Genomic DNA, 25,443 nt, shown 5'->3' on the forward strand with positions numbered 1-25,443 from the left:
AGTGGCCCAGCCAGAGCCCGGACTTGAACCTGATTGAACATCTCTGGAGAGACCTGAAAATAGCTGTGCAGCGACGCTCCCCATCCAACCTGACAGAGCTTGAGGATCTCCAGAAACTCCCCAAATACAGGTGTGCCAAGCTAGTAGCGTCATACCCAAGAAGACCCAAGGTTGTAATCGCTGCCAAAAGGTGCTTCAAAAAGGACTGAGTAAAGGGTCTGAATACTTATGTAAATGTGATTATTATTTACACATTTTTAATACATTTGCTAAAATTCCTAAACCTGTTTTTACCTTGTCATTATGGGGTATTGTGTGTAGAGGGGAAACAACTATTTTATTCATTTTAGAATAAGGCTGTAATGTGGAAAAAGTCAAGGGGGTCTGAATACTTTGAATGCACTGTAAATGCTTTAGGGAAAAATATTTTCATATAGCTAAAGCAATTTATTTCACAAAAGCATATGCCAACACTTTCAGTAGTGGAAGAGAGCTCAGTCTTCTCCATTTATTATGTTTCATATACATCAATCTCTTCAGCTGTAATAGAAAAACAAAAATTCAAAATCTGACAAGTTTTACAAACAGGGCAGGATACCTTCAAATACATAGTTTTTATCCTTAGCAGTGTCATTACTGCTGGGCAATTAATACCAAATACTTTATTCCTTTCAGCATAGCTTGACTGAAACTCAAACTGTTAAGTGTCCAGAAAGCTAGTAGGTCCAAACTCAAGCAAGTCCTTCCCAATGAGATGTATCTTTCAACCCACCTCTAATAAAGTGATTGAAAGGGTATAGACACATAACTGTCACTGTGCAATCTGATACACTGAGTGCAACTCAGCTCAACATTTTTCAACGTTCAAACAAGCATCAAATGTTTTTTTTTATGGGCATGAATGTGTACGCTTTTCTTAATTTCTTCAACTAGCTAGAGGGGTAACAAAGAATCAAATCAAGAAGAACAAACAAGGAAACATGAGATCTCCAAAGAAAGTATTTTCTTCAAGGTAACCTTTTTCAGAAATGCCTTTATTCAAACCCTCCATTTTAACCCCTTGTCAAATGTCCATGTGGCAGAGGTGGGCAGGCAGCAGCTCCACCTGACAGTTCGGTGGGAGCAGCGCTGCTGGTCTTACAGGGAGAATCTTCCTTTAGGGGCTGCGTAGTGAGGCCAGAAGGAGGGAGAGTCTTCCTTTAGGGGCTGCGTAGTGGGGCCAGAAGGAGGGAAAGGAGTGGACAAAGCACAGGAGCCAGGTCCCAACATGGATTAATTGTTCAGAATTTAACCCAATTCTCGCAGAGTGCATTTTTTTGTTGTTCAAATATGTGGTATATACTAAGAGGTCGAAGTCTGTCGTTTGTTGTTATGAGACCTATAGAATGTAGAAAAGGGGAACAGTTGAGAACCTTTAAAAATGTTTATGAATAGTTTAAACATACTGACATGAACAAAAAACAAACAAAACAGTGATACAAAAAATGGATGCCATGGGGTCAGGAAGGAGAGAGCAGCCATGTTGGTCTAATTCATCGGGAATGACTTAGTCACTGAAAATGGTGCTTCACGTCTACATCCTGAGGTACCTTCATGCAGTAAGGCATGGGGTCCAATATAGTTAAGCCGTGACATTTTATTTATTATTTTAAGTCTATATAAATTCCTCTGACCATAGGCTCTCTTTGTTTTAACCATAAAATAATCCTTCACAAAAGGATTAAAAACCATACAATACCAATCTTATTTTTTTTTTTTAAATCACTAAATTTAAAACATCCCAATAATAAATCAACCAGTAGTTAAGCTATAATTTACCTACAAAACCTGTGCACTATATTAAAATCATGCCCATTCATTACAAATGCATGATATTTAAATCAGCTGAAAGAAGGCCATGAGGAAGAGAGAAACTTAATTTGATAAATATATAATAAAATATACAGCTTTACATGTGGTCCCAAATGTTGTTTTTATATCTCCCTCTCCAAGAATAACTAACTACAAATAAAAAAATGCATTTCTGGGTGAAGCTTATTACACATTTCTAAGTAAAAGCTTCCCTGACACTCATCTTGCTGATAACTGATATGATGTTAAATGGTAAAATTACCAAAATAATAGAGAAAAAGCATATCCCTTGAAAACTTGATTTGTAAGTGTCAACATGGCTGCCATTTTGTGATTGTCACGGAAGGCATCTTTAGAATTCGGCTTCTATACTTGCAAATGTACTTTTAAGCATGGTTTGTTTCACTGATAGAACACTTGTGTGTGTTTGTGTGTTTATTTCTTTAAATCTTAAATAATCACACAGAATTTCCACTGTTTATGAAACAGCAAGTTCCATGATTCACTACTAGAGACCCCAGCATCCAGCTCAGACTCCAGCTATAACGTCAGACTTATGACATCACAATCTGCAAGAAAGAGAGAATGAGTGGCATAAATCAAATGCATGCGGTACAGGTGAAAGAGACAATGCAAGGTGATGCATGACACAGAGATGGAGCAAACATTAATGAAGCTCTATTGAAAACTATTGCAGGGAGGATGTCTGAGCTGAAGTCAGCCCTGTAGGCTTTGGTAAGACTCTGCATCCCTCTACCAAGCAGCCCACAAACCACAGCCAGGTCTGTGGGAAAGACCACAGCCAAAGTCAGGCTACTACAACACAAACTGACATGCCCAGAGAGTGCATGAGGCTAACTAGCATGACACAGATGCATGGTTTAATGAAAAAGAAAATATTAAAAAGGGTGTTCTTGGGAAATTCTCAAAAGCAGATTCAATCAGTCACATGGAGTGTCATGAACATTATATGACTGCCAAGCCATTACCCATGCCCTAATGTCAGATGATGCATGACGGAGGGAGTCTTTTCTAAAAGGAGACTTAATGACGGGGCCTCTGAAGAGCTTTGGGAGTCATGAGAGCTCTAAAATTACCTGCTAGCTTTGAAACCTTTGAGCTTGTGTACAAAGAATGACTCCAGAACTTCGGCACACTGAAAGAAGGGGGAGTCGTTGGGGTTGTAGTAGCGGCAGTTGTCAAAGACTTTAGTCATGTCCGCCACAAACTCAGTGAGCTTGTTGTAATACCGTTTCTGTAATCTGTCTTCCATTGTGGAGAGGTCTGGGGATGAAACATAGAGAAGGGTGACCAAAGGTAAATGTGTTGGTCAATTATTATATTTTCCAAACTATCAACATAAACACTGGCCAAGTACAAATTTTGTGTCTACTTTCCAACACATTCAAGATTACAATGTTTTTTCTCACAAGTATTTCGCTACACTCGCATTAATATCTGCTAACCATGTGTATGTGACCAATAAAATTTGATGTGAAATAATAGCGACAGTCAATGACATTACAGTGATTTAGAGATCTGCCCTTGCCCTACCCATCGGTTCCTTTATAACGCCATAATAATCAGGAGCATCGTTGGGATCTACTGGTTCAAGGAACGGCCACGCCATTTTGTGAGCCTGTTAACAGAAAAATAGATGTTTCACTAGATTTACAACAGTGGTATACTGAAGTATGTTGAGAATGTAGTGCCCCAGACCAGAACACTGGTCCTGCAATGCAATGTTGTTTCATTTTATCATTTCATTTATTCAAGACAGGGTACATGATGTGACTCCCAACTCTGGCCATATCCATATCAAATGCATCATCAGTAAAGACACTGAACAGAGGAGACCACAGGCTTTCATACCTGTAAGGAGCACAGGATTCTTCTTAAACCCTCGTAGTCCTTGTCGGTTAACGGTGTGAGGACCGTCATGGCGTCCTCCGTGGATTGACACTGCGGGCACACGTACTCGTCTATGTGGGTGGCCTCACTCTGCAGAATGCCCACACAGCGCCCGTGGTACCAGTTCTGGCAACGGTCGCAGCCAATGTAAAACCTGGGAGAAAAGACATGGGAAGTACAGGTCAGGGATATTTGGACCTATAACATTCAGTTCACCCAAGCTATAACCTTATTAGTATTGTGTTATCATACTGTGTTTCATCATATGGCGTCCGGCAGATGCAGTACAGCTCCTCCGTAGTGCCCTCTGAGTCCTGTGAGTCCTGGCCCTGCTTGCAGCCGTTACAGACGTAGTCGTCCATCTTCTTGGCCTCCTTCTCCGTGATGCCCACACACGCACCGTGGAACCAGTTGGAGCACAGGTCGCACCCAATGTAGAACCTGAAACCATGTGGACTTAAGTTCCACGTCTTTGACATACATGCTACAGTTCAGTTACATGTTCAGTGTTTCAATGGGAACCCGATATGGTGCATCCGTATCTTACTTGGCCTCGTCATAGGGCGTTTTACAGACACAGTACAGCTTGACTTCCTTCTTGTGATCCTTTGAGGTAGTGGATATCATCTTCTTCTTCTTGGGCTTGGCGGAGGACGAGTCCCTCTCGTCGTCCCTCTTGCGTTTGTGGGCGGAGGAGGGCGAGGCCATGGTGGGGGAGAGGGATGAGGCTACCTGGGCTGCGGCAGCGGCTGCCTGAGAGGCTGCAGCTTGGGCCTTCTCCTTCTCCTTCCTCAGCCTGCTGATGTCCCTCCTCAGCTCCTCCTGAGAGAGAGAAGGACATAGGGGAAAGGAAGGAGAGAGAGAGAGAGACAGGGGAAAGGAAGGGGAGAGAGAGAGAGAGAGAGAGAGAGAGAGAGAGAATGGTTCACAGTGGGTATCACAATGTAAGGAATTCCTGGGCAGTGGCCGCAATATTTCTCAACACATCCAATATCACACTACTGCACCCTACTGGAGCGCTACAATACAGTGGCCTATGATGCAGAGGTGGCGTTGGCACTGACCTGAACCTCCAGCTGCAGCTCCTTGTCCAGTAGAGCCCTCTTCTTCAGGATCTCAGCCTTGAGCTGCTCTTTGTGTTTGAAGAGCAGCGCCGAGAGCTTGGTGGCATTCTGCTTGCTGCGTTTCTGCTCCACAGACTCCTCCTTCTTCCTCTTCTTAGCCGCCTGCTTCTCGTCCTTGTCGATCTTGTCCAGGATGAACTTCATCACCTGGTTGCAGACGATTATTCTACTCAGCAGGGGATAGAGGAAGGGAGGGCTTGTCAGACTCATCATGGAATCAGACAAAATACAACTAACACAAAATAGTTGGCGATTGTTGGTAGGATTAAGCATAATAAGGTTGTGGAACTGAGAAATAGATAAAACATGTACTGTAATTCATATGAATGTCGTTATGTAAGGGTCATGTCTGTGAACAATGACAGCCATACCTCTGGTTCTCCTCCCGCTCTGCTGGAGTCATGGTCTTCCTCTGTTTCAGATTTTCTATCACAGCATTCTGCTTCATCACCACCTGTTTCTGGATGATGTCGCTGGGGCTGGAGGCCTGCAGGCTCTGCTCCCTTTTGGCCTCCTGCTGCTTCTTCTTCTGCTGCTGCTCTCTGAGCTGCTGGATCCTCTGCAGGTGGTCCTGCACGCTGGCCGTCTGGATGGTCACCACGTTCTGGATCTGGTGGGCCTGCCCCTGGCCCCCTGCCTGCTGGATCTGGATAGGCAGCTGCAGCTTGATCTGCTGGGGCACCGCCCCACCCTGCTGGGCCTGGAGCTGGGCTGCCACGTGGGTCTGGATGGTGCCCAGCACCTGGACCTGCTGCTGCAGCCCCGGCACTGTGATCAGTTGGGGTTGGTGGTGGAGCTGCAGCTGCTGCTGGGGCCTGATCTGAGCCGGAACCTGGGGCTGGAGTTGAGCATGGGCCTGAATGGGCCTCACTGTGGCCTGGGTGACGGAAGGGGAGACCGAGAGAGTCTTCATATGGACCGGTTGTGGTGAGGTTGGGATCTGGGTTATCTGCTGGATGGGTAAGGCAGTGGGGGACTGGAGGGGGATGTGGACTTGAGTCTGAGGGGGTTGAGTCTGATGTGTGGACACTGGAGGGGGGGCAGGAGCGAGGGCAGGGGGCTGGACAGGAGTGATAGCCTGTTGAGGGGGCTGGACTGGAGTGATAGCCTGTTGAGGGGGCTGGACTGGAGCGATAGCCTGTTGAGGGGGCTGGACTGGAGCGATAGCCTGTTGAGGGGGCTGGACACGAGCGATAGCCTGTTGAGGAGGCTGGACACGAGCGATAGCCTGTTGAGGAGGCTGGACACGAGCGATAGCCTGTTGAGGAGGCTGGACACGAGCGATAGCCTGTTGAGGAGGCTGGACACGGGCGATAGCCTGTTGAGGAGGCTGGACACGGGCGATAGCCTGTTGAGGAGGCTGGACACGAGCGATAGCCTGTTGAGGAGGCTGGACACGAGCAATAGCCTGTTGAGGAGGCTGGACTGGTGTTGCCGGTGCTTGAGAGGTGGCGGGAGTCTGAACCGGAGGCTGAGACAGTGCTGCAACGGAGGAGAGAGAGACAGCAGCACAGTATTAACACATCTACACAAACTAGAGACCAATCCAAATGAACATTCTAATTCACAACTCTGCAAAGCCTTGTGTACGATGCTTGTTGAAGTGGCTTGGCCTCATACCTGGCCCTGAGGGTGTTGTGGTGGCTGTGACGGGGGTGACAGCAGCACTGGGTGTGGTGGCGGGGTTGGGGACAGGGGCTGTTGCCCCTGGGGTGAAGAGGAAGCGCTGCACCTGGCCGTTGGGCATGGCAGCCTGCATGAGCTGCTGCCCAGGGCCTGGGATGACTGTCACCCCCTGGGGGATGACCTGCAGCTGGCCTGTGGTCTGGCCCTGTCCCTGGATTACTACTGTGAGACCCTGGTTCCCTCCCTGAAACACACAGACACACACAGTCAGACATAGAAACACACAGAGAATACATCTAACAGGAGTGTGAGAGTATGTGTGAAAGTAGGTGTAAAAGAGAGCAGGTGGCTCCTCACCTGTGCCCCCTGCGTTAGCTGGGTGAGCTGGGCCAGGGTGAGTTTGACCTGGCCCTGCTGTGGTCGGCCGCCTTGGGGGGTGGATGGTGATGGGGACTGCCCGGGGGCAGGGGTGACAGGACAGGGGGACGGGGCGGCACCCAGCATCCTCTGGCCTGCACTGGTCTGTACAGGGCTGGCACTGGAAACTGCTGTGGAGACAGGTTGGCCCCGGATGATCTGAGTCACCACCTGCTGCTGGCCTAGAGGACAGACAGTGAGTAGCCTTAAATAAGAAAAGTGCATGGGACAGTCCCAAGACAAATCAGGTGGCTTATCATGAATGAATTGACTGGAGGTCATACATACAGTTAACATCTGCGGACTACCAATACAGTTCTAAATATAGTATCCATCCGAATAAAATGAATACGTATAAACATGTCAACACAAAGCAATGTTGCAGACTGCCTGTAATGTGCATGCTGAGGAGTGAGCAGAGCCATGCAGCCACAGGTTGGGAGGCGGCAGAGGAGAGACCTACTGGCTGGTAGAATACCTTGTTGCATCATCAAGGGGGTTCTGATGATGGTTTTGCCCATGGTGGTGCCCTGCTGCAGGGGCGATCGGATCACCGTCATGCCTGGACGGATCTGGGCTCCGGTGGCAATGACCTGGGCCAAAGAAACAAAACACAAATAAATGATACTGTACACATGATTATGCTAAATTCACTATATTCTAATTAAGATTATAACTCAAAGAAAGAGCAGGGGAGAGCATAAGAGGGAAAAAGACAGAGCAATAATATGTGAGAGAGAGAGAGGGATAGGTCTGTTTGGATGTCTATTCTCTACCGGCTGAGTGGTGGTTGAGGTGGAGGTGTTGGGTCTGATGTTGATGGTGGCGTTGCGGTTCTGGAATGAGGAGTAGGTCCGCTGGTTGCCTGGGGTACTGGATGGAATAATGCCCAGGACATTCTGCTGGACTTGCACCATACCTGTGACGGAGAGGGACTGTGTTAAGCAGCATGAATTCACTACAAGATCAACAGTAGGGTGTTGAACCTCAATAATGAGATTTACAACAAGTCAAACGCCCTTGTTAAAAGCTCATGGAACTAGGAATTGAGTTTGCCGAAGAAATACTAGGTTGAATCACATCTCTAAATATACTGGCAAGTCACAGCCATCAGTGGGAGAAATTTCACCTGCCCCTCTTGCAGATGACCTGGACAGACTGTATTGATCAAGCAGAACAGACTGTATTGATCAAGCAGAACAGGTCCTTTGTGTTGAGACTGTCTGGGACTCAGTCCAACCAAGATACCGTAAGGAAGCTTCCATTGGATCAATAATCTGACAGACAGGACAGCCATTACTGTGTCTGTTACTGAGCGAGAAAGACAGGGCATCCCAGGGGTCCTCCTTCCTGGAATGTTCTTGTATAAATCAGTGGCATTTTCTAGGTAGGGCAGCCAGCACACTCAAACCAAAAGCAACACCTCAAAGCCCCTCAAAGGTTCCACTGGGGTGAGATGGTTCATGGTTTTCCTGAGTGGGGGTAGGCCTGCTGAGTGGGGGTAGGCCTGCTGAGTGGGGGTAGGCCTGCTGAGTGGGGGTAGGCCTGCTGAGTGGGGGTAGGCCTGCTGAGTGGGGGTAGGCCTGCTGAGTGGGGGTAGGCCTGGTCAATGCGATCATGCCGGCTAAAACCTTACAGACGGCAAGGTCATCCATACCTCCTTGTGTGGTTGGCATGTTGACCGTAACAATCTTGCTGTTGGCTGGAATGGGTAGCTTGGCGGTGATGACCTGGCCAGCCATGGTCACCGGGCTGGCAGAGATCTGGAACGTTTGTCCAGAGGTGGTGACCATGCTGTTGGCCACGGTGGCCCGTGAGCAGGTAGAGGCTGCAAGACACACCCCACCTGCAGTCACACACCGTGTGCAAAGTGCAACCACAACAGCCAGGGTGTATAGCAGTGGTGTCCACTAAGGGGTCCTTTCCCCCCCAGCTTGATTCAAACAAAGCCTTTGCATATGCTTTTAAGACTTTTTGGACTTAACTGATTATGAGCCTGAAACCTTTTTTCTAGGAGTCAAAAGTTATTCAAAGGTTTTTAGAATTCCCCTTTCCCAGCCCCACACTTGACTGGGTTTCAGATACAGGAAGTGGACACCACTGCCCATTAAGGCAATTCAACATACTGTAAATATCTATCAAAATAGGTCAAATGAAAAAAGAAGAATCCAAACACTAAAATGATCTATGTTGTTGTAACAGTTTGACATCCACAAGTGAACTTCAATGGCCACCATTAAAAAGTGAATGGGGAACGAAAATGACTTTTGACCAAAAACATGGAAATATGAAAAATAATATTTCAACACTACTACCAAGGATCACTATCAACTTAAAACACACCCCCACAGTAGCCACTGCCATGATTTTGTATGAGCAGCTATTCGTCACCAAACTCACCTGGACTACCCTGGCCCTGCTTGACCCAGGAAGCAAACGACTGATGGAAGTTCTTGTTCTGCTGGAATGTGACAGGTGTCCCCAGCTTGGTGGCCAGGACCAGTTTAGTCCCCGGGGTGACCTGGCTGGTCAGGGATGCCGGAGTGCCAGAGACTGAGGTTGTAGGGGTGCTGGTGGGGGTGGGGGTGGTGGCACCAGGCTTCTGTTGCTCCAACCGTTTCTACAACGCAAAGGTTCAGATGCTAAATCTATGCTAAACCACATAGAAACACCAAACTCATTGGAAAGTGGAGACCAGAGTAAAAGAGTGAGAGTACATGTCTCATCTGAATAATACATAACATAACTTCCAATACACATTTGTAATTGCACATGGTTTAAAAGGACAGTTATTCGGATCAAAACCAACCCAAACAGAGGCCCTTGAAATGTCCCAGCTCCCAGTGTTTAGTGTTTGTGCCCCCCCAGGTTTGGGCTGGGGGGGGGGTGGATTGTAGGGAGGCTAGGTGTCACCATAGTGCAAGGTGGAAACTTGTCTGATCTTCCCACCTGCTGAGCAGCCAATCTCTGGTGCTTCAGCTGAGCCTCCAATTGGGCCTTGGCCTCCTCTGCTGTCTTCAGCGTTCTACTAACCTTAGCCTGGTCTGCAGCCTGGGCCTTCTCCCTCTCTACCCTGTGACCACAAGAGGACAAGCCAGTTAGTCATACTACATCCAATGACAACATACCTGGGCAGGGTTACAAGACATCTTGAGGGAAGTATAGGTTCCAAGGTCACATAATATCAAGCAGTACAGCAGCTTATTCTCTCCAGCCCCAGCAACAAGGCTAAGGACAGTCCACCTGCTCACCTTTCTGAAAAGGCTCTGATCTCCCAGATCTCCAGCTCCTCCTCGGCCACCCACGTCTCTAAGACGATGGGCCCAGTCTGCTTGGCCGGCTCAGGCTTCTTTGGCCTCAGAGCGCTGGAGCGCAGACCTTTCCTCTGGGGAGTGGGAGTTTCTACCCAGGAGGACAAAGAAAGGATGAGGTAGAGAATGAGGTAAACGACATCTGTCAATTAATGTCATCCTTTCTATTGTGGGATAAACAACTCTCTCAAACTCCATATTTTCACTTACATTGCAAAGGATTTGCCTACTCAGGTACTTGGGAGAGAACACTAGAAGAGGTGAGGAACAAGCTGAGCAGGGCAATCCAAAGCAAAGACTCATGAGACCACTATAGGATTGTGACAGCGTGATCCTAAGAGAATTTGGGATGCAGTTTCATCCTTTTACCTTTGGGAGCTTCGGTAACGCCAATGGGGCAGATGATCTTCCTGATGCAGTATTCAGACCGGATGCCGTGCGGCCCCACATCTCGCCGCTTGATGATCTCTGTTGTGGTGATCGCTGTCTCCGAGGATTCTGGGGAAAGCAGAAAGGAAATATGTCCGTTTGAAATGGTGCCTCATCTTCAAATTGAGAGACAGGAATGAGGAGGGCAGAGAGAGGGAGAGGAGGGTAGGATTGCTGTGCACTCACCTGTGCGGGTGGTTCCTACAGCAGGGGAGGGCTTGACAGCCATGTCATCCCACCTCAGGCAGGCCCAGAGCAGCCGCAGCATCAGACTGACCCCTGCCAGAGACTTCACAGTCTGGAGACGGTATCTGCATAGGAGACCCAAGTCAGTGAGTGTTATCAAAACAACCTTTAACCAAACAGCTTAATGGACAAATGTACATGGTTCCATGTTTTCAATTGTTGTCTTTCTGTGTTTTCATTTCAGCGCACGGCATATGAGGTGGTCCACTGCGTCAATGGCAGCCTAATGGCTAAGGGTCAACTACGTGACTAACCTCCACGTGATTCCAAAGGTGGGTCTGGGGGAGGGATAGGGCCAGATGTCCAGGGCTGGCTTGGCGTTGTAGTTGAAGATGGGTACCTCTCTGATGCCCCCTCTCCTCGCCAGCTTCTTCAGGTCATCATTAGGCAGTACAAAGATGCTCTTCTTGCTACTCTTTGTGACAAACTTGCGGTAGGAGGGGAGGGCGGTACCAGAGCGGGTCTTCTTGGAGCGGGAGAACTTTAGCAGCCGGACACGGTCTCTGGTGGAGTATTCCTTACTGACTGTCATGGAGGTGACTGAAGAGCCTGAGGGGACAGATTTGACATCTATCAACGTTGCAGTGACAACAGTCTTGGTCTCCTCGGAGACGGCGGCCCCGAGGGCCGGGGAGCTGACCCTGGTGACGGTGGTCTTGGTCATGGTGGTGAGGGTAGATACAGCACTGGTCTCTGCAGCAGGCGTCACTGCAGGCTTAGTGCTGCTGGAGACCTCGGTTATCTGCACTGTGCGAGACTCTGTTGACATGGTGGTAGTAGTGGTTGTGGTGACTTGGGTGATGGTCTTCAGCACCTCAGTACTGCTACTGCTGTTCTCTGTGGTGTTGTTACTCAAGCTGGACTCCTCTGCAGTGGGGATAGGAAACGGGGTGATCTTATTGGATGCCGTCTGCCCAATCTCCATTGGCTCAGACTTGGTGCTGTTGCTTACCGTGGGAACACCAGTGGGCGGCCCTAACAGTGATGACGTGACGCAGTCTGCCACCCTGTCGCTATTATTCTCCAGTCTGGCAACCTTCTGAGGTGGCAGATAGTCAGGCTCGGACACCACAACCTTTCTCTCTACGTCCGCCAAGGCTGGGCTGGTGGCTAACACAGTGTTGTTGACCTTTAACCCGTCCTGAGAGAGAGTACCGTTCATAATGGATTTTACAGGCTCCTTCACTGGCAGTGTTTTGATCTCACCCTCTAACGTCTGGAGCATGACCTTGGTGTCCACTTTGTTGGCCAGGTCTAAGTGCATCTTTGAGTCTACAGGAGCCTTGGTGTCAACAGCGTCTTTCCCGTTCACCTGCACTAAATGTGGTTTGCTTTGGTCTACGTCCATGCTTTCTATCTCCCTCTGTCCATTACCTTGCTCTGTCTCCTCATAACCATGCTTCCTACCGTTTTCTCCTGCTATCGTCACTTCTGCTCTGGGAGGTTTGGCCACACCTAAAGCCGGTTCTAGAGATGTCAAATTGACTTTGTTATTGAGGTCTATGCTTTTCTGGGAGCCTCCATTCAGCTCCGTTTGAGATAACGCCCCACCATGGCCCTGAACGCTGCTCTCATGGTTGGCCAACCCTGTGGTGTTGAGGTTGGGGCCTGTGGCTCCTGCTGCCTGGGGTTTACAGGTGGAGCCTAATCTAACGTCCAGAATATCTGTCTCTCCTGAGGGCTGGGATTTCACTGGCTGCTCCTGGTCAAAGTCAAGCCTTTTAACAATTGTGTCTTTAACTACTGAGTCTGCTTGTCCCTCAGCTTTCAGACTAGTGCACGGTGTCACTGCTAACTTGTCTGCTGTAGAAGCCTTGATGGTGGTGGGAGTCCCTGTATTAACTTTCTCCTTGGAGACTGTGTGTTTGGCCAGGGCTGACTGCTGTTTGAGGCGCTCTAGCCTCTGCTTCTCCTCCAGGGTGAACTGTTTCACTCTGCGCTCCAGCAGCCCGTCGAGCTTGGACGTCTTCACCTTCTTCTTGTAGGCCGTACGGAGCTGGAAGCCCTCGCTGACGTTCACCACATCCCAGTTGAAGGGGCGGACAGGTGGCTTGGCCTCAGAGTCCTCCTGCCTTGGTTCTTCTTCCTCCCCGGGCTCCTCCTTCACAGCAGGGTCCGTCAGTGACGAGGGGCATTTGCTGTCCACTATACCTAAAAGAGAGAGAGAGAACTCCATGAATGATATTAGCCAAAAAATGCTAACTGTGAGACCTGATAGACAGCTGCTAAGTACCAGATGAATATAGAACACAACCAATCATAGCAAGAACGGGGAAAATACCAAATGTCATCTAATAAAATGTCTTATTCAGAGAAACAGCAGGGGACCCTCTTTGTTTATTGATGAAAAGTAATATCATTGTACCTTTTTCCTCACTGAGACAGGTGTCTGGTGGACTGGGGTCAACATCCATCTTGCCCTCAGTCTTCTCCTCCACCTGATCATCTTTCTTCTCCTCCACCTTCTCTGTGATATTTTTCTCTTCCTTCTCTTTCAGAGTTTGCCCCTCTCCTGGTGAAGTGCTCTCAGATGACTCCATGGTGGAGGTTTCCTCCTTGTCTTTTTCTTCAGTAATTGGAGTAGACTCTTCTTTTGCCTGGGTTTCTGAGCTTGTTGGTGCTTTGGGCAAACATTTTCGTTTGTTCGGGCCGGATGTCGCATTTTCTTTGCCAGTTTTAGCTGCTGTAGAGAGATTAAAATGAAAACACATGAAGCACCTAATTTATACTGAGGCATGCTGGAGCCAAATTTTCCGCTTGAGTGCCCTTGATCATCATCAGTGAGATAAGACAGAGATAATATGTGTACAGAGGAAACACTTACCTTCGAGTGCTTTGCGGTAGTTGACGTTGGTGTTCCCTGGTAGCCTGGGAACAAAGCGATGGACGTGAGTCTTACTGACCCAGCTCCAGCCCCCATACCCAGTTACTCTGTACTCCTCCCCCTTCTGCTTCCACACCTTACACACAGAGAGAAAGAACCAGTTAGATAAAAGACAACACAATCGCATACAAAAGATGGGATGATTATGTTGTCAGACGTCATGCAGTCATAAAAGCCCAAACAGGACTTGAGAGGAAAGTGAACCCAGATTTACCTGGTGTTTGATGGGGATGGTGTACTTCACCCAGGTGGCCTGCTGCATAGTCTCCTCATCCTCCAGTTTTTTCTCTCTCTTTTTCCCCTTTTCTTTCTCCTCCCGCTCCATGGAGGTCATGCGATGGAGCCTGAAGGGAGAGGGAGGGGGGAGAGTGAAAAAAAGACATCAAAACGGCAAGGTGACTGGCTTGTTTCGTCAGGGCTCCATTATCTTCAACAATGAACCTCCTCTCACTCATGGGAAAAGCGTCAGCTACTCTGCATACATTTGCCCACACCACTACAGACCTCTGCACTGAAGAGAGGTGAACAGAATGCTTCATAATCAGCAGAGCAGTGAAGCAATATAATTCATTCAGTTTAGCATTGTACACTAAACCGCAGAGAGCAGGATGAGTTGGGTCGATGTGCTATGACTCAAAACTCAATTCAGCAATGAATTAAGTCCTTTGATTCACAACCAATGTCTCTTACCTGGTGTGTCCAAGCGCATCTTTCCAGACAGGCAGCATGACCACTGGTTTGATGGCACACTCCATGATGGCCAGCGCCAAGGCAAACTCCCGAGCCTTACTGCACATCTGCACCGCTTTAATCCAGTTTGTCCTGTAAAATCCCAAACCCACAACCTCACTATATGGCAAAACATGATTTCACACATGACCTTATCAGTCAATAATATTCCATTTCTCCATTGTGTGAAACAGGTCTGAACCCCACTTTCCTATGCCAGAGTAAGTAGTCTGTGCTGGGGCGTACCTGTGCGAGGCCCAGTTTGGGTGCAGGAAGGGGGCGGGGACATTGGTCTCCAGCTGGATGATGGTGAGCCGCAGGGTGGAGATGGTCAACACCTTGGAGCCGTGGATGGAGCCGTTCCACTTGAACTCCCCGGCGGGGGTTAGGCTGAACTTATGGGACAGGTGGCGACGCTTGTCGTGGTCCTCACGATGCTGGTGCTTGTTGAGGCCCAGTGTGTTGGTGCTGAACTGGTTGTGGTAGACTCGGAACTTGCCCTCCTGGCCCAGCTTGAAGAGGTTGTTCAGGTTGCCCTTCACCGTCAAGTCTTTCCTCACAGTACCCAGACGAGCCACTTCACTCTCAGAGCTGGGAGGAGATGTCTAATGGAGAGACACACAGGGGGATATATATACCGAGCTGAATAGAGACACAGCTAAGAGAGACATCGTTTCCATAGGGATTTGGCAATTGGGAGACTACCGGTAGTTCAATTAATTGTGTAACATTGTGTAATAAAGAAGTGAGTCGATGTGGAACAGAGGACTGGATTTCAGTCTAGATGATTGAAAATATAACAGGACAATCCATTTAATCCTGCTAAGGCTGCCTTCTCCTAATGTGAGAGACTAGGCTGTGGGTGAAATTCCACAGAGACGAGAGAAGGTTAACACAGTGTCTGGTTGGTGTCTCACCTCCTTGCTGTCCCTGGGTGTAGGGCTGCCATCTCCCTGGGTCTTCTGCTGGCTCAGCTTGCTGTCCGGGTTACGCAGACGAGTCACTATGCGATTGTTAGTCCGTCCAGACGCTGACCCCTCACCATTCCCACTCTCCTTGCCTTCACCTGCGAGCAACAGAACACATCATTAAGATCAGTGATGATGAATCAAAAGAGAGAAGTCAATCATGGGCCAAAAACCAGCACAGCGGAGGCAATGTTCAATGATACAAACCGTATCTCTAATGACACTTGGTAGTCAAGGCCCTTGAAAGTTGAATGAGTTAGGGCATGCACCAGTAACAGAGTGTCTCCAGAGGCCTGAGTGTATGGATGGTATGGCAACAGCGTACCTGTGTCGTCCTGGCTGGTGATGGAGGACTGAGAGGACCTGTCAGCGAGGTTTGGCTCTTCAGGCCTCCTGAGGACCCCAGGCGCTGAGACGTGGCTGCTGTTGCTGTTCTCGTCTCCAGGGTGTGGTGGTGGGGGAGTAGGCTGGCACTGGGCAGAGGGGTCCTCCTCTCCATGGGACTCTGAGTCTACAGGCTTATCATCTGGGGAGGAGAGGAGGATTGAACAGTGAGAAGCTGAGCAGCACAAACCCCTTAGGTTCCCTTTGTGTGAAAACATGCGTCAACACCAGCACCAGGCACTAGCTGGCTATACTGACAAAGTATTGCAAATGATGACGGCAATGCAGAGCAAACACGGATGAACTACTTAAAAAGTAAAACCTGTAATCCACAATTGTAAAAAACAGAATGCTTTTGGCTTGATGCCTTCCCTGCCTCACCTGTTCCTTAATGATAATGCACAATTAGCATAACACCAGGGAAATACTTAATCAGTGAGTCTGAGCAAGAATTTGCACTTCAGCAGTCCAGGCTGACAGATAAGGCTAAAAAACACAGTGCAACACAACACAAGAAGTGCAAAACGCGGCTGCAGAACCAAATTAAGAAAGCTATTGTGTATCTGAGCTGTGGGTTAAAATGGCCCTGCTGTATATACTGCGCTGAGGTAGCAGGTGGAAGGTTCAGGCAGGCAGCCAGCCTTTTGTTTCCCCTAAAGGAACGGAGGCCAATTTCCCAAATGAATTGGGGTGAGAATAAGAGGTTGGTTGTGACAGACTTAGCGTGCTGGGCGCTGCCTGCCAGGGATGCTGCTACCGAAACACCATTATCTGAGAACAAGTTTTCACAGTGTGTGGACCAGACAATGCCCCGCATCAGGATCCGGCTAACACAATGAATACATTGAGAAAATAGAACATGTAAGCAATGAACAAGGTGTCTAGAATAACAACTGGCTACACTTACAGCCTCCTGAGCACTACACAAGACAATGGAACACAAAATGGAGCACAAGATCCCGCAAAAAGGCACAATGCATCTGTTGAAGGAAGAAAATAACCAGGCAGATCTCGATCATATGAAGATGGATGAAAGACAAATTCTCGGAAAAGAAAACCACAGAAATAAAGGGATACAATAATGGGCTATTTAAACGTTACATAAGCAGATGTGAAAAGCAGAGTGCTTTAAGGAGTAAGAAAATACTTACGACAAAATATGTTTATTCCTGAAGGATAATTATCTCAGTAAGTCAGCAACACCATCAGTTTAATGAGTGATACTGAAGTGAGCAGTACTGTGGCAGAGTAGAGCCCCCTCTGTTACACTCATTACTCTGGACTGGGCGACTAAGTGAAAGCTGCCCAACAGAGTCCACTCACTCTGTTAGTAATCCATGTATTGAATTAGTAGACAGAAGATAACCAGAAAGGCATACTGTGTAACCGTGTTGCAGCCATTCAAGACACTCTCATCCTCAAAGGAAGCTATGACTTAGCTTTAATGGTCCAAGAGCACTCTTTAGTAGACTTTCTACCAAACACAGCCAATAATCAAATCAACAAATGGTCACATTGAGGAGCAGCCAACCAGCATGAAGATCATCATCTAGCCAAGAAGCAGCAGCAAAAAGAGTCCAAAGCAATGCACCCTGTGACAGAAATCACATCACATTAAGCACAACTACAGTATGGAAGATGCTTTGAGACAGCCAGAGCACGAGACCGATGATGATGGATGCACACATGCATAGCCACAGCAAGGAGTGACAAGGAGGAGGAGAGGCTGGGAGGAGAGTTGCAGATTGCTGGGCTCTTTCTCCATCATGTACCTGGCCTCTCCTGCTCAGGCTCCACGGAGGCCTCCCCACTCTCCCTGCTCTCAGAGGCGGCCGAGCAGGACACCTCAGCAGGCTTATGGGGTTCATGTTTAGGGAGAGTGCCATCCTGGGTGGATGAGCCAGGCTTCGGGGTGTGGACGGTGGTGTTCTCTTCTCCAGCAGGGGGAGCTGCAGCTGCTGTGAAACATACAAGACTCACTCTGGATCTTTAACACACAACTGCCTCACCAGATCAACAAAAAGACATAGCCATCCTCAAAAGGCTACATGAAAGATGCATCAAGAACAGATCTTCATAGGCAATACACAACTCACAGAAGAGCAACTCCAGTCTTACCTTGTGAGCTTGCCTCCTCTTTAGACTCGGGGTCTTGGAGCTCTCTGTGGTCTGGTAGTGGAGAGCAGTGTGTGGGTGTCTCTTCCTCTATCTTGGTGGTGTCTGTAGGGGTCTTCTCTGCCTGCTCCACTGCTCGCCGTTCCTGCCTGCCCTGCACACGTTCCAGGATCTCATCTACACAAACAACAACACAGCTGATAAACAAATAGCCAACACCCACACACCATGCTAGGTCTGTTTGACCGGAGACTACATTTCAACTTTATGTGTAAATCAGTAGGTCTACATGTTGTTTATCATATTATTATGTAAATCAGTAGGTCTACATGCTGTTTACCACATTATGTAAATCAGTAGGTCTACATGTTGTTTATCATAGTATTATGTAAATCAGTAGGTCTACATGTTGTTTACCACATTATTATGTAAATCAGTAGGTCTACATGTTGTTTACCACATTATGTAAATCAGTAGGTCTACATGCTGTTTACCACATTATTATGTAAATCAGTAGGTCTACATGTTGTTTACCACATTATTATGTAAATCAGTAGGTCTACATGCTGTTTACCACATTATTATGTAAATAAGTAGGTCTACATGCTGTTTACCACATTATTATGTAAATAAGTAGGTCTACATGCTGTTTACCACATTATTATGTAAATCAGTAGGTCTACATGCTGTTTACCACATTACTATGCATGTCTGTATGTCTAAGCTCAACCAGTCAGTAACGGTTTTTTTCAGGCATTAAAACAAGGGGATGTGGGGCTCCTGAGTGGCGCAGCAGTCTAAGGCACTGCATCGCAGTGCTAGAGACATCACTACAGACTCTGATTCGTTCCTGGGCTGTATCACAACAGGCCATGATTGGGAGTCCCATAGGGCGGCACACAATCGGCCCAGCGTCGTCCGGGTTAGGGGAGGGTTTGGCCAGGGGAGGGTTTGGCCGGGGGGGCTTTACTTGGCTCATCGCGCTCTAGCAACTCCTTGTGGCAGGCCGGGCGCCAGCAGGCTAACCTCGGTCGTCAGGTGAACAGTGTTTCCGCCGACACATTGGCGCGGCTGGCTTCCGGGTTAAGCGGGCGGGTGTTAAGAAGCGCAGTTTGACGGGACATGTTTCGGAGGATGCATGACTCGACCTTTGCCCCCCAAGCCCGTTGGGGAGTTGCAGCGATGAGACAAGATTGAAATTGGGGAGAAAAAGAGGTGTAAAATACAACAACAAAAAATACAAGGGGATGTGTCAAGTAGCTAATTCCCAACCAGAGAAGCTATGCTAGACAATAAGTAATGAAATGGAGTTGTTCGGCTCACACTAGCCCTAGCCTGTTTGTTCAAATGATGCCTTTCTATTACAGGATGGCATTACAAATATAATGGAGTCAAACCATAATTGCTTTCCAATATTGCTCTCCTACACATTTTGAAACAATATAAAACCAGCTGGTAAAATTGCAATTGGAAAGTAACATAGGCCTATGTATAATGCTTGTAACAGTGTCAAGATCATCCTGTCACTAGGTTAACCCCTTCCATCCTAGTTCTCATAGAAGCAGTCACTCACCTTCAGAGAACAACCACACAAACATCTCAATCTTACAGATTGCTAATACACCTTCTAGCACTACTTGAGACTGTGTGAAGAATGAGTGGAAACGGATTGTGACCGGTAATAATAACCAAGTCACAACACATGTGATCACCAGCACAGTTAAATACCAATATAGTTAGCCATTGGCAGCTAAAACCAAGAACAACTCATTAGAACCCATGTCAGTGAGTCACTCCTGATTTGCTGTCTCTACTATTGTTCCCTGAAACGGAACAGTGGGTCAACGCTCCAGAGATGACGTTAACGAAACTGCTGTCTGAGCACTAAAAGCAAGAGAGTGGAGGATCAATAATGTGTTCTATGATATGGTATAAAATCTCTCCCCATAAAGGCAGACAGAGAGATTCCAATCTTAATTCAGGGAAATAGATCTAACAAAAAGAGATGTGGACAGCCAGCAGAAAGCATTATGCCTGTGAAAGTATCCTGGGTCACAGGAGAAGATGGAAAATGAAATCAGTCTCCATTCCCTACCTGCCAACGGTTCATAACTGAGGTTTTCATAGGGAGAGATAAAGGTGTCACCACAGAGGGAGGATGAAGCAGTGGGCTTCTGAAGAGGATAAAATACCAGCGAGGTCCATTCATCACTACAGATGGTACAGGTGGAACTAGACAGGAGAGAAACGACTCTGCATTGACTTCAAAGAAAATCTACCTTGTCTTTGGAATATCTGTCAATGAAAGCCCTCATTGTCTAACAATTGAGGAGATTGATCCCAAAACAGTACAACTAGAACCAAGCAAGTTTACCATATAAAGCTTGGTTTGTGTAAACTATGAGATCTAGTGGTCAGGAAATGCACAAACAAAGGAAGGCTCTATAACAAACAAGGAGGAGTAGAGTAGCCACAGAGAGAAACCAACCTCTCTTCGATGGAAATAAGAAAAACGCTGTTTGCATGATAAGTAAAAAGGCTGACATCTATGATGTTTGATGCTTTTTTATTGTCACATACACTGGACAGGTGCAGTGAAATGTGTTGTTTTACAGGGTCAGCCATAGTAGTACAGCACCCCTGGAGCAAATGAAGGTTAAGTGCCTTGCTCAAGAGCACAGACAGATTTTTCACCTTATCGTCTCGGGTATTTGAACCAGCGACCTTTCAGTTACTGGCCCAGCGCTCTAACCGCTAGGCTACCTGTGGCCCTGACAGTTCTAATACATCAACCATCCTAATCATACTTCAGCACGAGGGAGAATGTACTGGAATGTAATCGCACAGGAGCTACACAACATGTAGCCTAGGGGTCGTCATTGACATTTCTATATTGACAATGCATAGAAGCCATGGACCAGCTAAAAATGCTTCAGTGTGACAGACCGTGATTCAGAGGGTCCAGCAGGTGGCTGTCTATCCTTACCGTTGGCTGCCGTGAGGAAGGCCTTGTTGTTGCCGCGGGCCTTGTTGGTGAGGTCCTCAGTGATGTCCATGTGAGTGTGCACCTCCTCGCTCATCTCCTCGAGGACGGCACACAGGTCGTTTTCCCAGTACTCCTTGTCTAGACACTCTATGAGCTCTCCCAGCTGGACCTTTGTGCTGTAGTACCAGATCTTCTTCTTCTCATGCTCCCCGTCCTCCTCACTGGAATAACAGGCCAACAACCATTATTACAGTTGTGACAAATAAGATGGAATATAATTGACAATTACTTTGTTTATAAAAAACAGGTTCAAGGACCTTAATGAATACATCATGAGATGGCATCGTTGTATGGCATATAATGCTGCACGAGGCATCGTTAACCGGGACAGAAAGATATCTTAACTTCAAAGGAAAATCAACACCGAATGCAAATTGGCAATAAGCTTAAATTCCATTCGAACGCATGTTGTTTTCAGCCCCCTAATTCCTTTTTGTTTGCCTCTCGCAAGAGAGACCAATTACAAGCAATTGTGAAGACATGGAGGAGGCAACATGATGAACAAGTGGATACTCCAGCAGCAGTTCAGTAAACTCTCAGGGGGGCTATGGCATCACAGCACAGGAGTTTCACCCTAACTAAGGGCACAATTAACAATCACAGCACCCTCGCTGCGCTGGCTGATGTCTCAAACCGCCAGTAATGATCCCTCTGGGACACAGCTTGTCAGATAGATCCCACTCTTTAGACTGAGTCATCATTGAAATCAGCTACATTTTTAACACGCAGTAAATGTTTAATCCAGGCTGCTTCTACATGAATATGGGTGATTACCAGCAACATCCAGCTACTAAAATTCAAGTTAGAAAATATATGTTCCAAGTTGAAATCAGCCCTCTCAGGCAATCTGTGTGTACATTGTGTTCAGCAACAAAATGTGTATTATTCTATCCACAAGACATGACTGATGTTATACCAAGCAATTCAGCACTGGAAAAAAGTAATTCTGAAGGCAATCAATTAACTTGTTTTCAAGAACCTCAAGGACATACATCCACTCTCTGACTACATCACAAAACACAATGTATCACTCAGGTGAGATCACTCAGTATGGTATGGAGATGGTGCATAATATTGTTGAAGTCACAACAAGGGAAGTGGGGTGGGGGCCAGTAATTACTTACACAATTATCCTCCGGTTTAGGAACCAGTATTGCCTCCGGTGGCGGTCGTAGCCGATGGGCTCCTGGCGGATGTAGGGTTTGCTCTTCTGCATCTCTGTCACACAGTCTGTGACCCCGGGCACCTTGTGTGCCACGCAGATCTCACACTGCCATTCGTCCTCCGGCACCTCTACCAGCGGCGGCTTCACACACTCCAGGTGGTAGACGGCAGAGCAGGTCTCACAGCACAACAGGTCCCCCAATCTGTGGCACACCCTGCAGTGGTCATCATACTGCACCACCCCCTCTGACATCAACTCCTCGCGGGCGATGTTGGTGGTGAGGAACTGATCCACCAAGAACTGCAGCACCTTGATCTTACTGTCCAGAGGGCCGTAGGGGTAGTCCTCCACCTCCTGGTAGGGCAGGACATGGTGGTACTCCTGGTCACTCTCGCAGTAGGCACGGACCACCTCGGGCCACGTCATACCATCAATGAAGTAGAGGGTGGAGTTGACGCTGTCCTTGAGGTCAGCAGGACCGAACGTGGTGTTGGAGGTGTCCTCCTCACGCAGGATGGCCTTCAGCAGAGCTGTGTGGGTCTCTGCCATCAGCGTGCACTGCTCCTGACCTACCAGCGCAGCACAGAAGTCCTCAAAGCGGAAGGGAGAGAGCCGCAGCACCGTGCTGAAGTTGCGCAGGACCTCGTAGATGGAGGACACGTTGAGCAGTTCCTCGCTGGGCACCATGAGGTCCTCAGAGGTTCTGGGCAGCTCCAGAGGAGGGATCTCCTTTTCCTCAAAGATGGGCGAGCGAGGGCAGTGCACCCGCGTCCTCTTCCGCCCTGCCAGACAGAGAGAGAGAGAGAGCAGTGAGTGCCATAATCTATGTGATTTAAAGACTAACTAAAACTGAAATTGCAATCTGTAAATCATACATAAAACCCAGACAAAGCAGAATTACATTGTCTCATGGGCTTAAATCATCGATTAATGAAAATTCAAAGAAACAAGTTGAAGACAGAATTTACACAAGCGAACAAATGTTAGCCCTAGCCATGTAAAAGGAGAGTTCACAAGTGTCTCTGAAATCTACTGCCACAGAAATATGTTTGATTCTTTATATTGGTGCCAGGTCCACTTTAAACAAATCAAGTCTTTGACTTGGCAAAACACTACACCAACTCAAAGTTGGCAAGGGTATTAAACCCAGGAACCAAGAAAATTGAGAGGGGTTATATTATTGCAATTGAGAAAGTCAAGAACAACAATTTAACACAATGGACATTCCCTTCAATGTAAAAAATTACTCCTTAAAATGGGTCTAATCCAAACACTGTGATAATGTTTTGCAACAGCAACATAATCATGACTTTTCTGCTATTCTACAGATATGTTTTGTATCTTTCTTACATTAATTTGAAAGATACTGGCAAACATACTTTCCACAAATAATAATGAACTTTAATATAATCTAAATTGTTACTTCTATCTATTGTGTAAGAAAATGTGCATCAAAAGTGTATTGCAACAAAAATAACTAAAGCATTTAATTTCCAAAGTTTATAACATATCATGGAAATTAAATAGTAGATATTAATTTAACATTGAAATTAATAATTCCATTATGTATTTTGGGGAATGTAAAACATTATTGTGCTGCATCACTGAAACTTCTTCCTCACATAGTTACAACTGGTGAAATTGAGGGCGCTTATTTTCAAAACAATGGGCCACATGGTACCCTGTCCTGTCATTAGCTCGAGCTGATGTGGATTACTAGCAAGCTAGCTGGGTCCTCCTGGACAAGAGCACAAGCCCATGACATAGCTAACTAGCAAGCTTGAAGAACTCATCTGCTTCTCAGCTGTGAAAATAAACCTATGCTGGATATGAAAAGCTAATGATAAGTAAGAGTGGGTTAAAGAAAACCCCCAAGTTAATTAATAGTCTCATTAAATGTATAGACACATTTGACAAAGTATTTAACTAGCTAGCTAGGCATGCTAAGTAGCTATTCTCCTGCAAGGAAATGATGCATCATCAAGTGTTGTTTTATAATACGAAACACTCCAGTTATTAGTGTATGTTACCTACTCTGGAATGTTAATATAATGTTGTTCGTCATTTTAGTTGTTTTCTAAATGATAAATCTGCATTTACAGCTGTTTAGCAGGTTCAGGCATTAGCTTGTTAGCCTAGTTTGCTAACGTTAGATAAGGTACGTTATAACTACTTAGCTATTGCAATAACCAAGTCAGATCCAAAACTAGCAAACACAATTATAATAACATCTCGCACAATACTGTTAGTTAAAGATGTTTCAGAATTTAAAGAAGTGCAATTCGGCTCTCGTGCACTGCCTAGATCACTAAATGCAAAGCTTTCATTCCATCATCAACAATTTTGAACTCAAACTAGGCCTGTTTTTATACACAGTCAGTGCATTCTCCATTTTGAACAATACAGCTTCCTGCACTATAAGAACTAATGCCAATGAAAATACGCCCAGACAAATTATAATTAGTTACAATGTCATTGTTTTCTAACATTCTCTAAGCAGCTTGATCAATATTGCGGTTTTACCCGGAGTGCTGCCATGAGTGCTCTGACTCCGAAAGCTGCTTTCAGTACAGTAGCTGGCATCATCATCATCCTCCTCGAGTATTTCCTCAAGCGGGTCTGACTCCTCGTTGAGGGCCTCTTCTTCCTCGTCTGTTATCGTCTCTTCCTCTATCAACTCGTCCTCCTCAGATCTCAAACTCACAGCATCATCATCTTCATCACTTTCATGATCATCATAAACCACAGATCTAGCGATTGACCGTCTGCCCCTAGTACCTCTGCCACCACCACCTCTGCCTCTTCCCCTACCGCGAGATGATCCCACTTTCCTCCTGCCCCTCGATGAAGAGTTATTTCCCCTCTTGGGACTCTCAAAATCGACCTCGGCACTACCTCTCCCCTTTGCCCTCAACTCCCTCCTGGGTCTCAAGCCACGCTCCGGCTCGGATGAAGGCTCCTGCATCCGCAGGGTTTTGGGCGGCCTGCCTCTTTTCCCCCTCATTATATATAAAAGCTATTATTTTCAATTTCAATTTCTGCGTTTATTTAGCCTTCACAGAACCCAGAAAAACAGGTACCGCCAGAAAGCTTGATTTGCGTAGATTCCAAAGAAGTAGTCCCGTAAAGCCACGGTCTCGGTTTACGTGAGAAAGCTCAAAACGAATGGCTGGCGTCCCGCTTCTGATCGGTCGCAGCCGCCATTTTTCTTCCTCTCAGACTACTGAAAACAGACCG

The 25,443-nt window shown here is 47.0% G+C and overlaps 1 protein-coding gene across 8 annotated transcripts; it reads right to left on the bottom strand.

Annotated features, from left to right (window-relative positions):
- Positions 1-474: 474 nt before the first annotated feature.
- Positions 475-25,443, bottom strand: LOC106607015 (nucleosome-remodeling factor subunit BPTF). Of its 8 annotated transcripts, none has more exons than XM_045720313.2 (31): positions 24,730-25,443; positions 22,166-22,988; positions 20,982-21,202; positions 17,999-18,172; positions 17,653-17,835; positions 15,822-16,022; positions 15,446-15,594; positions 14,775-15,133; positions 14,490-14,621; positions 14,014-14,143; positions 13,740-13,875; positions 13,281-13,598; positions 11,170-13,066; positions 10,856-10,980; positions 10,610-10,738; positions 10,181-10,331; positions 9,879-10,002; positions 9,330-9,549; positions 8,587-8,757; positions 7,706-7,848; positions 7,393-7,522; positions 6,870-7,111; positions 6,507-6,756; positions 5,258-6,368; positions 4,827-5,052; positions 4,310-4,584; positions 4,015-4,203; positions 3,724-3,916; positions 3,406-3,490; positions 2,949-3,135; positions 475-1,378 (listed from the first exon to the last, which is right to left on the bottom strand). In XM_045720313.2, exons 1-31 carry the CDS (start codon positions 25,208-25,210, stop codon positions 1,342-1,344), a joined length of 9,192 nt encoding a protein of 3,063 aa, XP_045576269.2. In that variant the 5' UTR covers positions 25,211-25,443; the 3' UTR covers positions 475-1,341. The 8 variants fall into 8 exon arrangements, with proteins under 8 accessions (XP_045576269.2, XP_045576273.2, XP_045576270.2 ...); XM_045720317.2 differs by having other exon boundaries at positions 9,963-10,002; positions 17,653-17,838; XM_045720314.2 differs by having other exon boundaries at positions 7,408-7,522; positions 17,653-17,838.

Source organism: Salmo salar, chromosome 06 (assembly GCF_965601325.2).
Source record: "Salmo salar chromosome 06, fSalSal1, whole genome shotgun sequence".
In the NCBI taxonomy this organism is placed as follows: Eukaryota; Metazoa; Chordata; class Actinopteri; order Salmoniformes; family Salmonidae; genus Salmo; species Salmo salar.

Excerpts from the sequence above, each read along its gene's own strand:
- LOC106607015 (XM_045720312.2), bottom strand. The coding sequence starts at position 25,210 with ATGAGGGGGAAAAGAGGCAGGCCGCCCAAAACCCTGCGGATGCAGGAG. Across the intron at positions 17,839-17,998 it reads AGAGGAGGCAAGCTCACAAG|CAGCTGCAGCTCCCCCTGCT; the intron begins GTAAGACTGGAG and ends TATGTTTCACAG. Across the intron at positions 15,595-15,821 it reads CACCAGCCAGGACGACACAG|GTGAAGGCAAGGAGAGTGGG; the intron begins GTACGCTGTTGC and ends TGTTGCTCGCAG.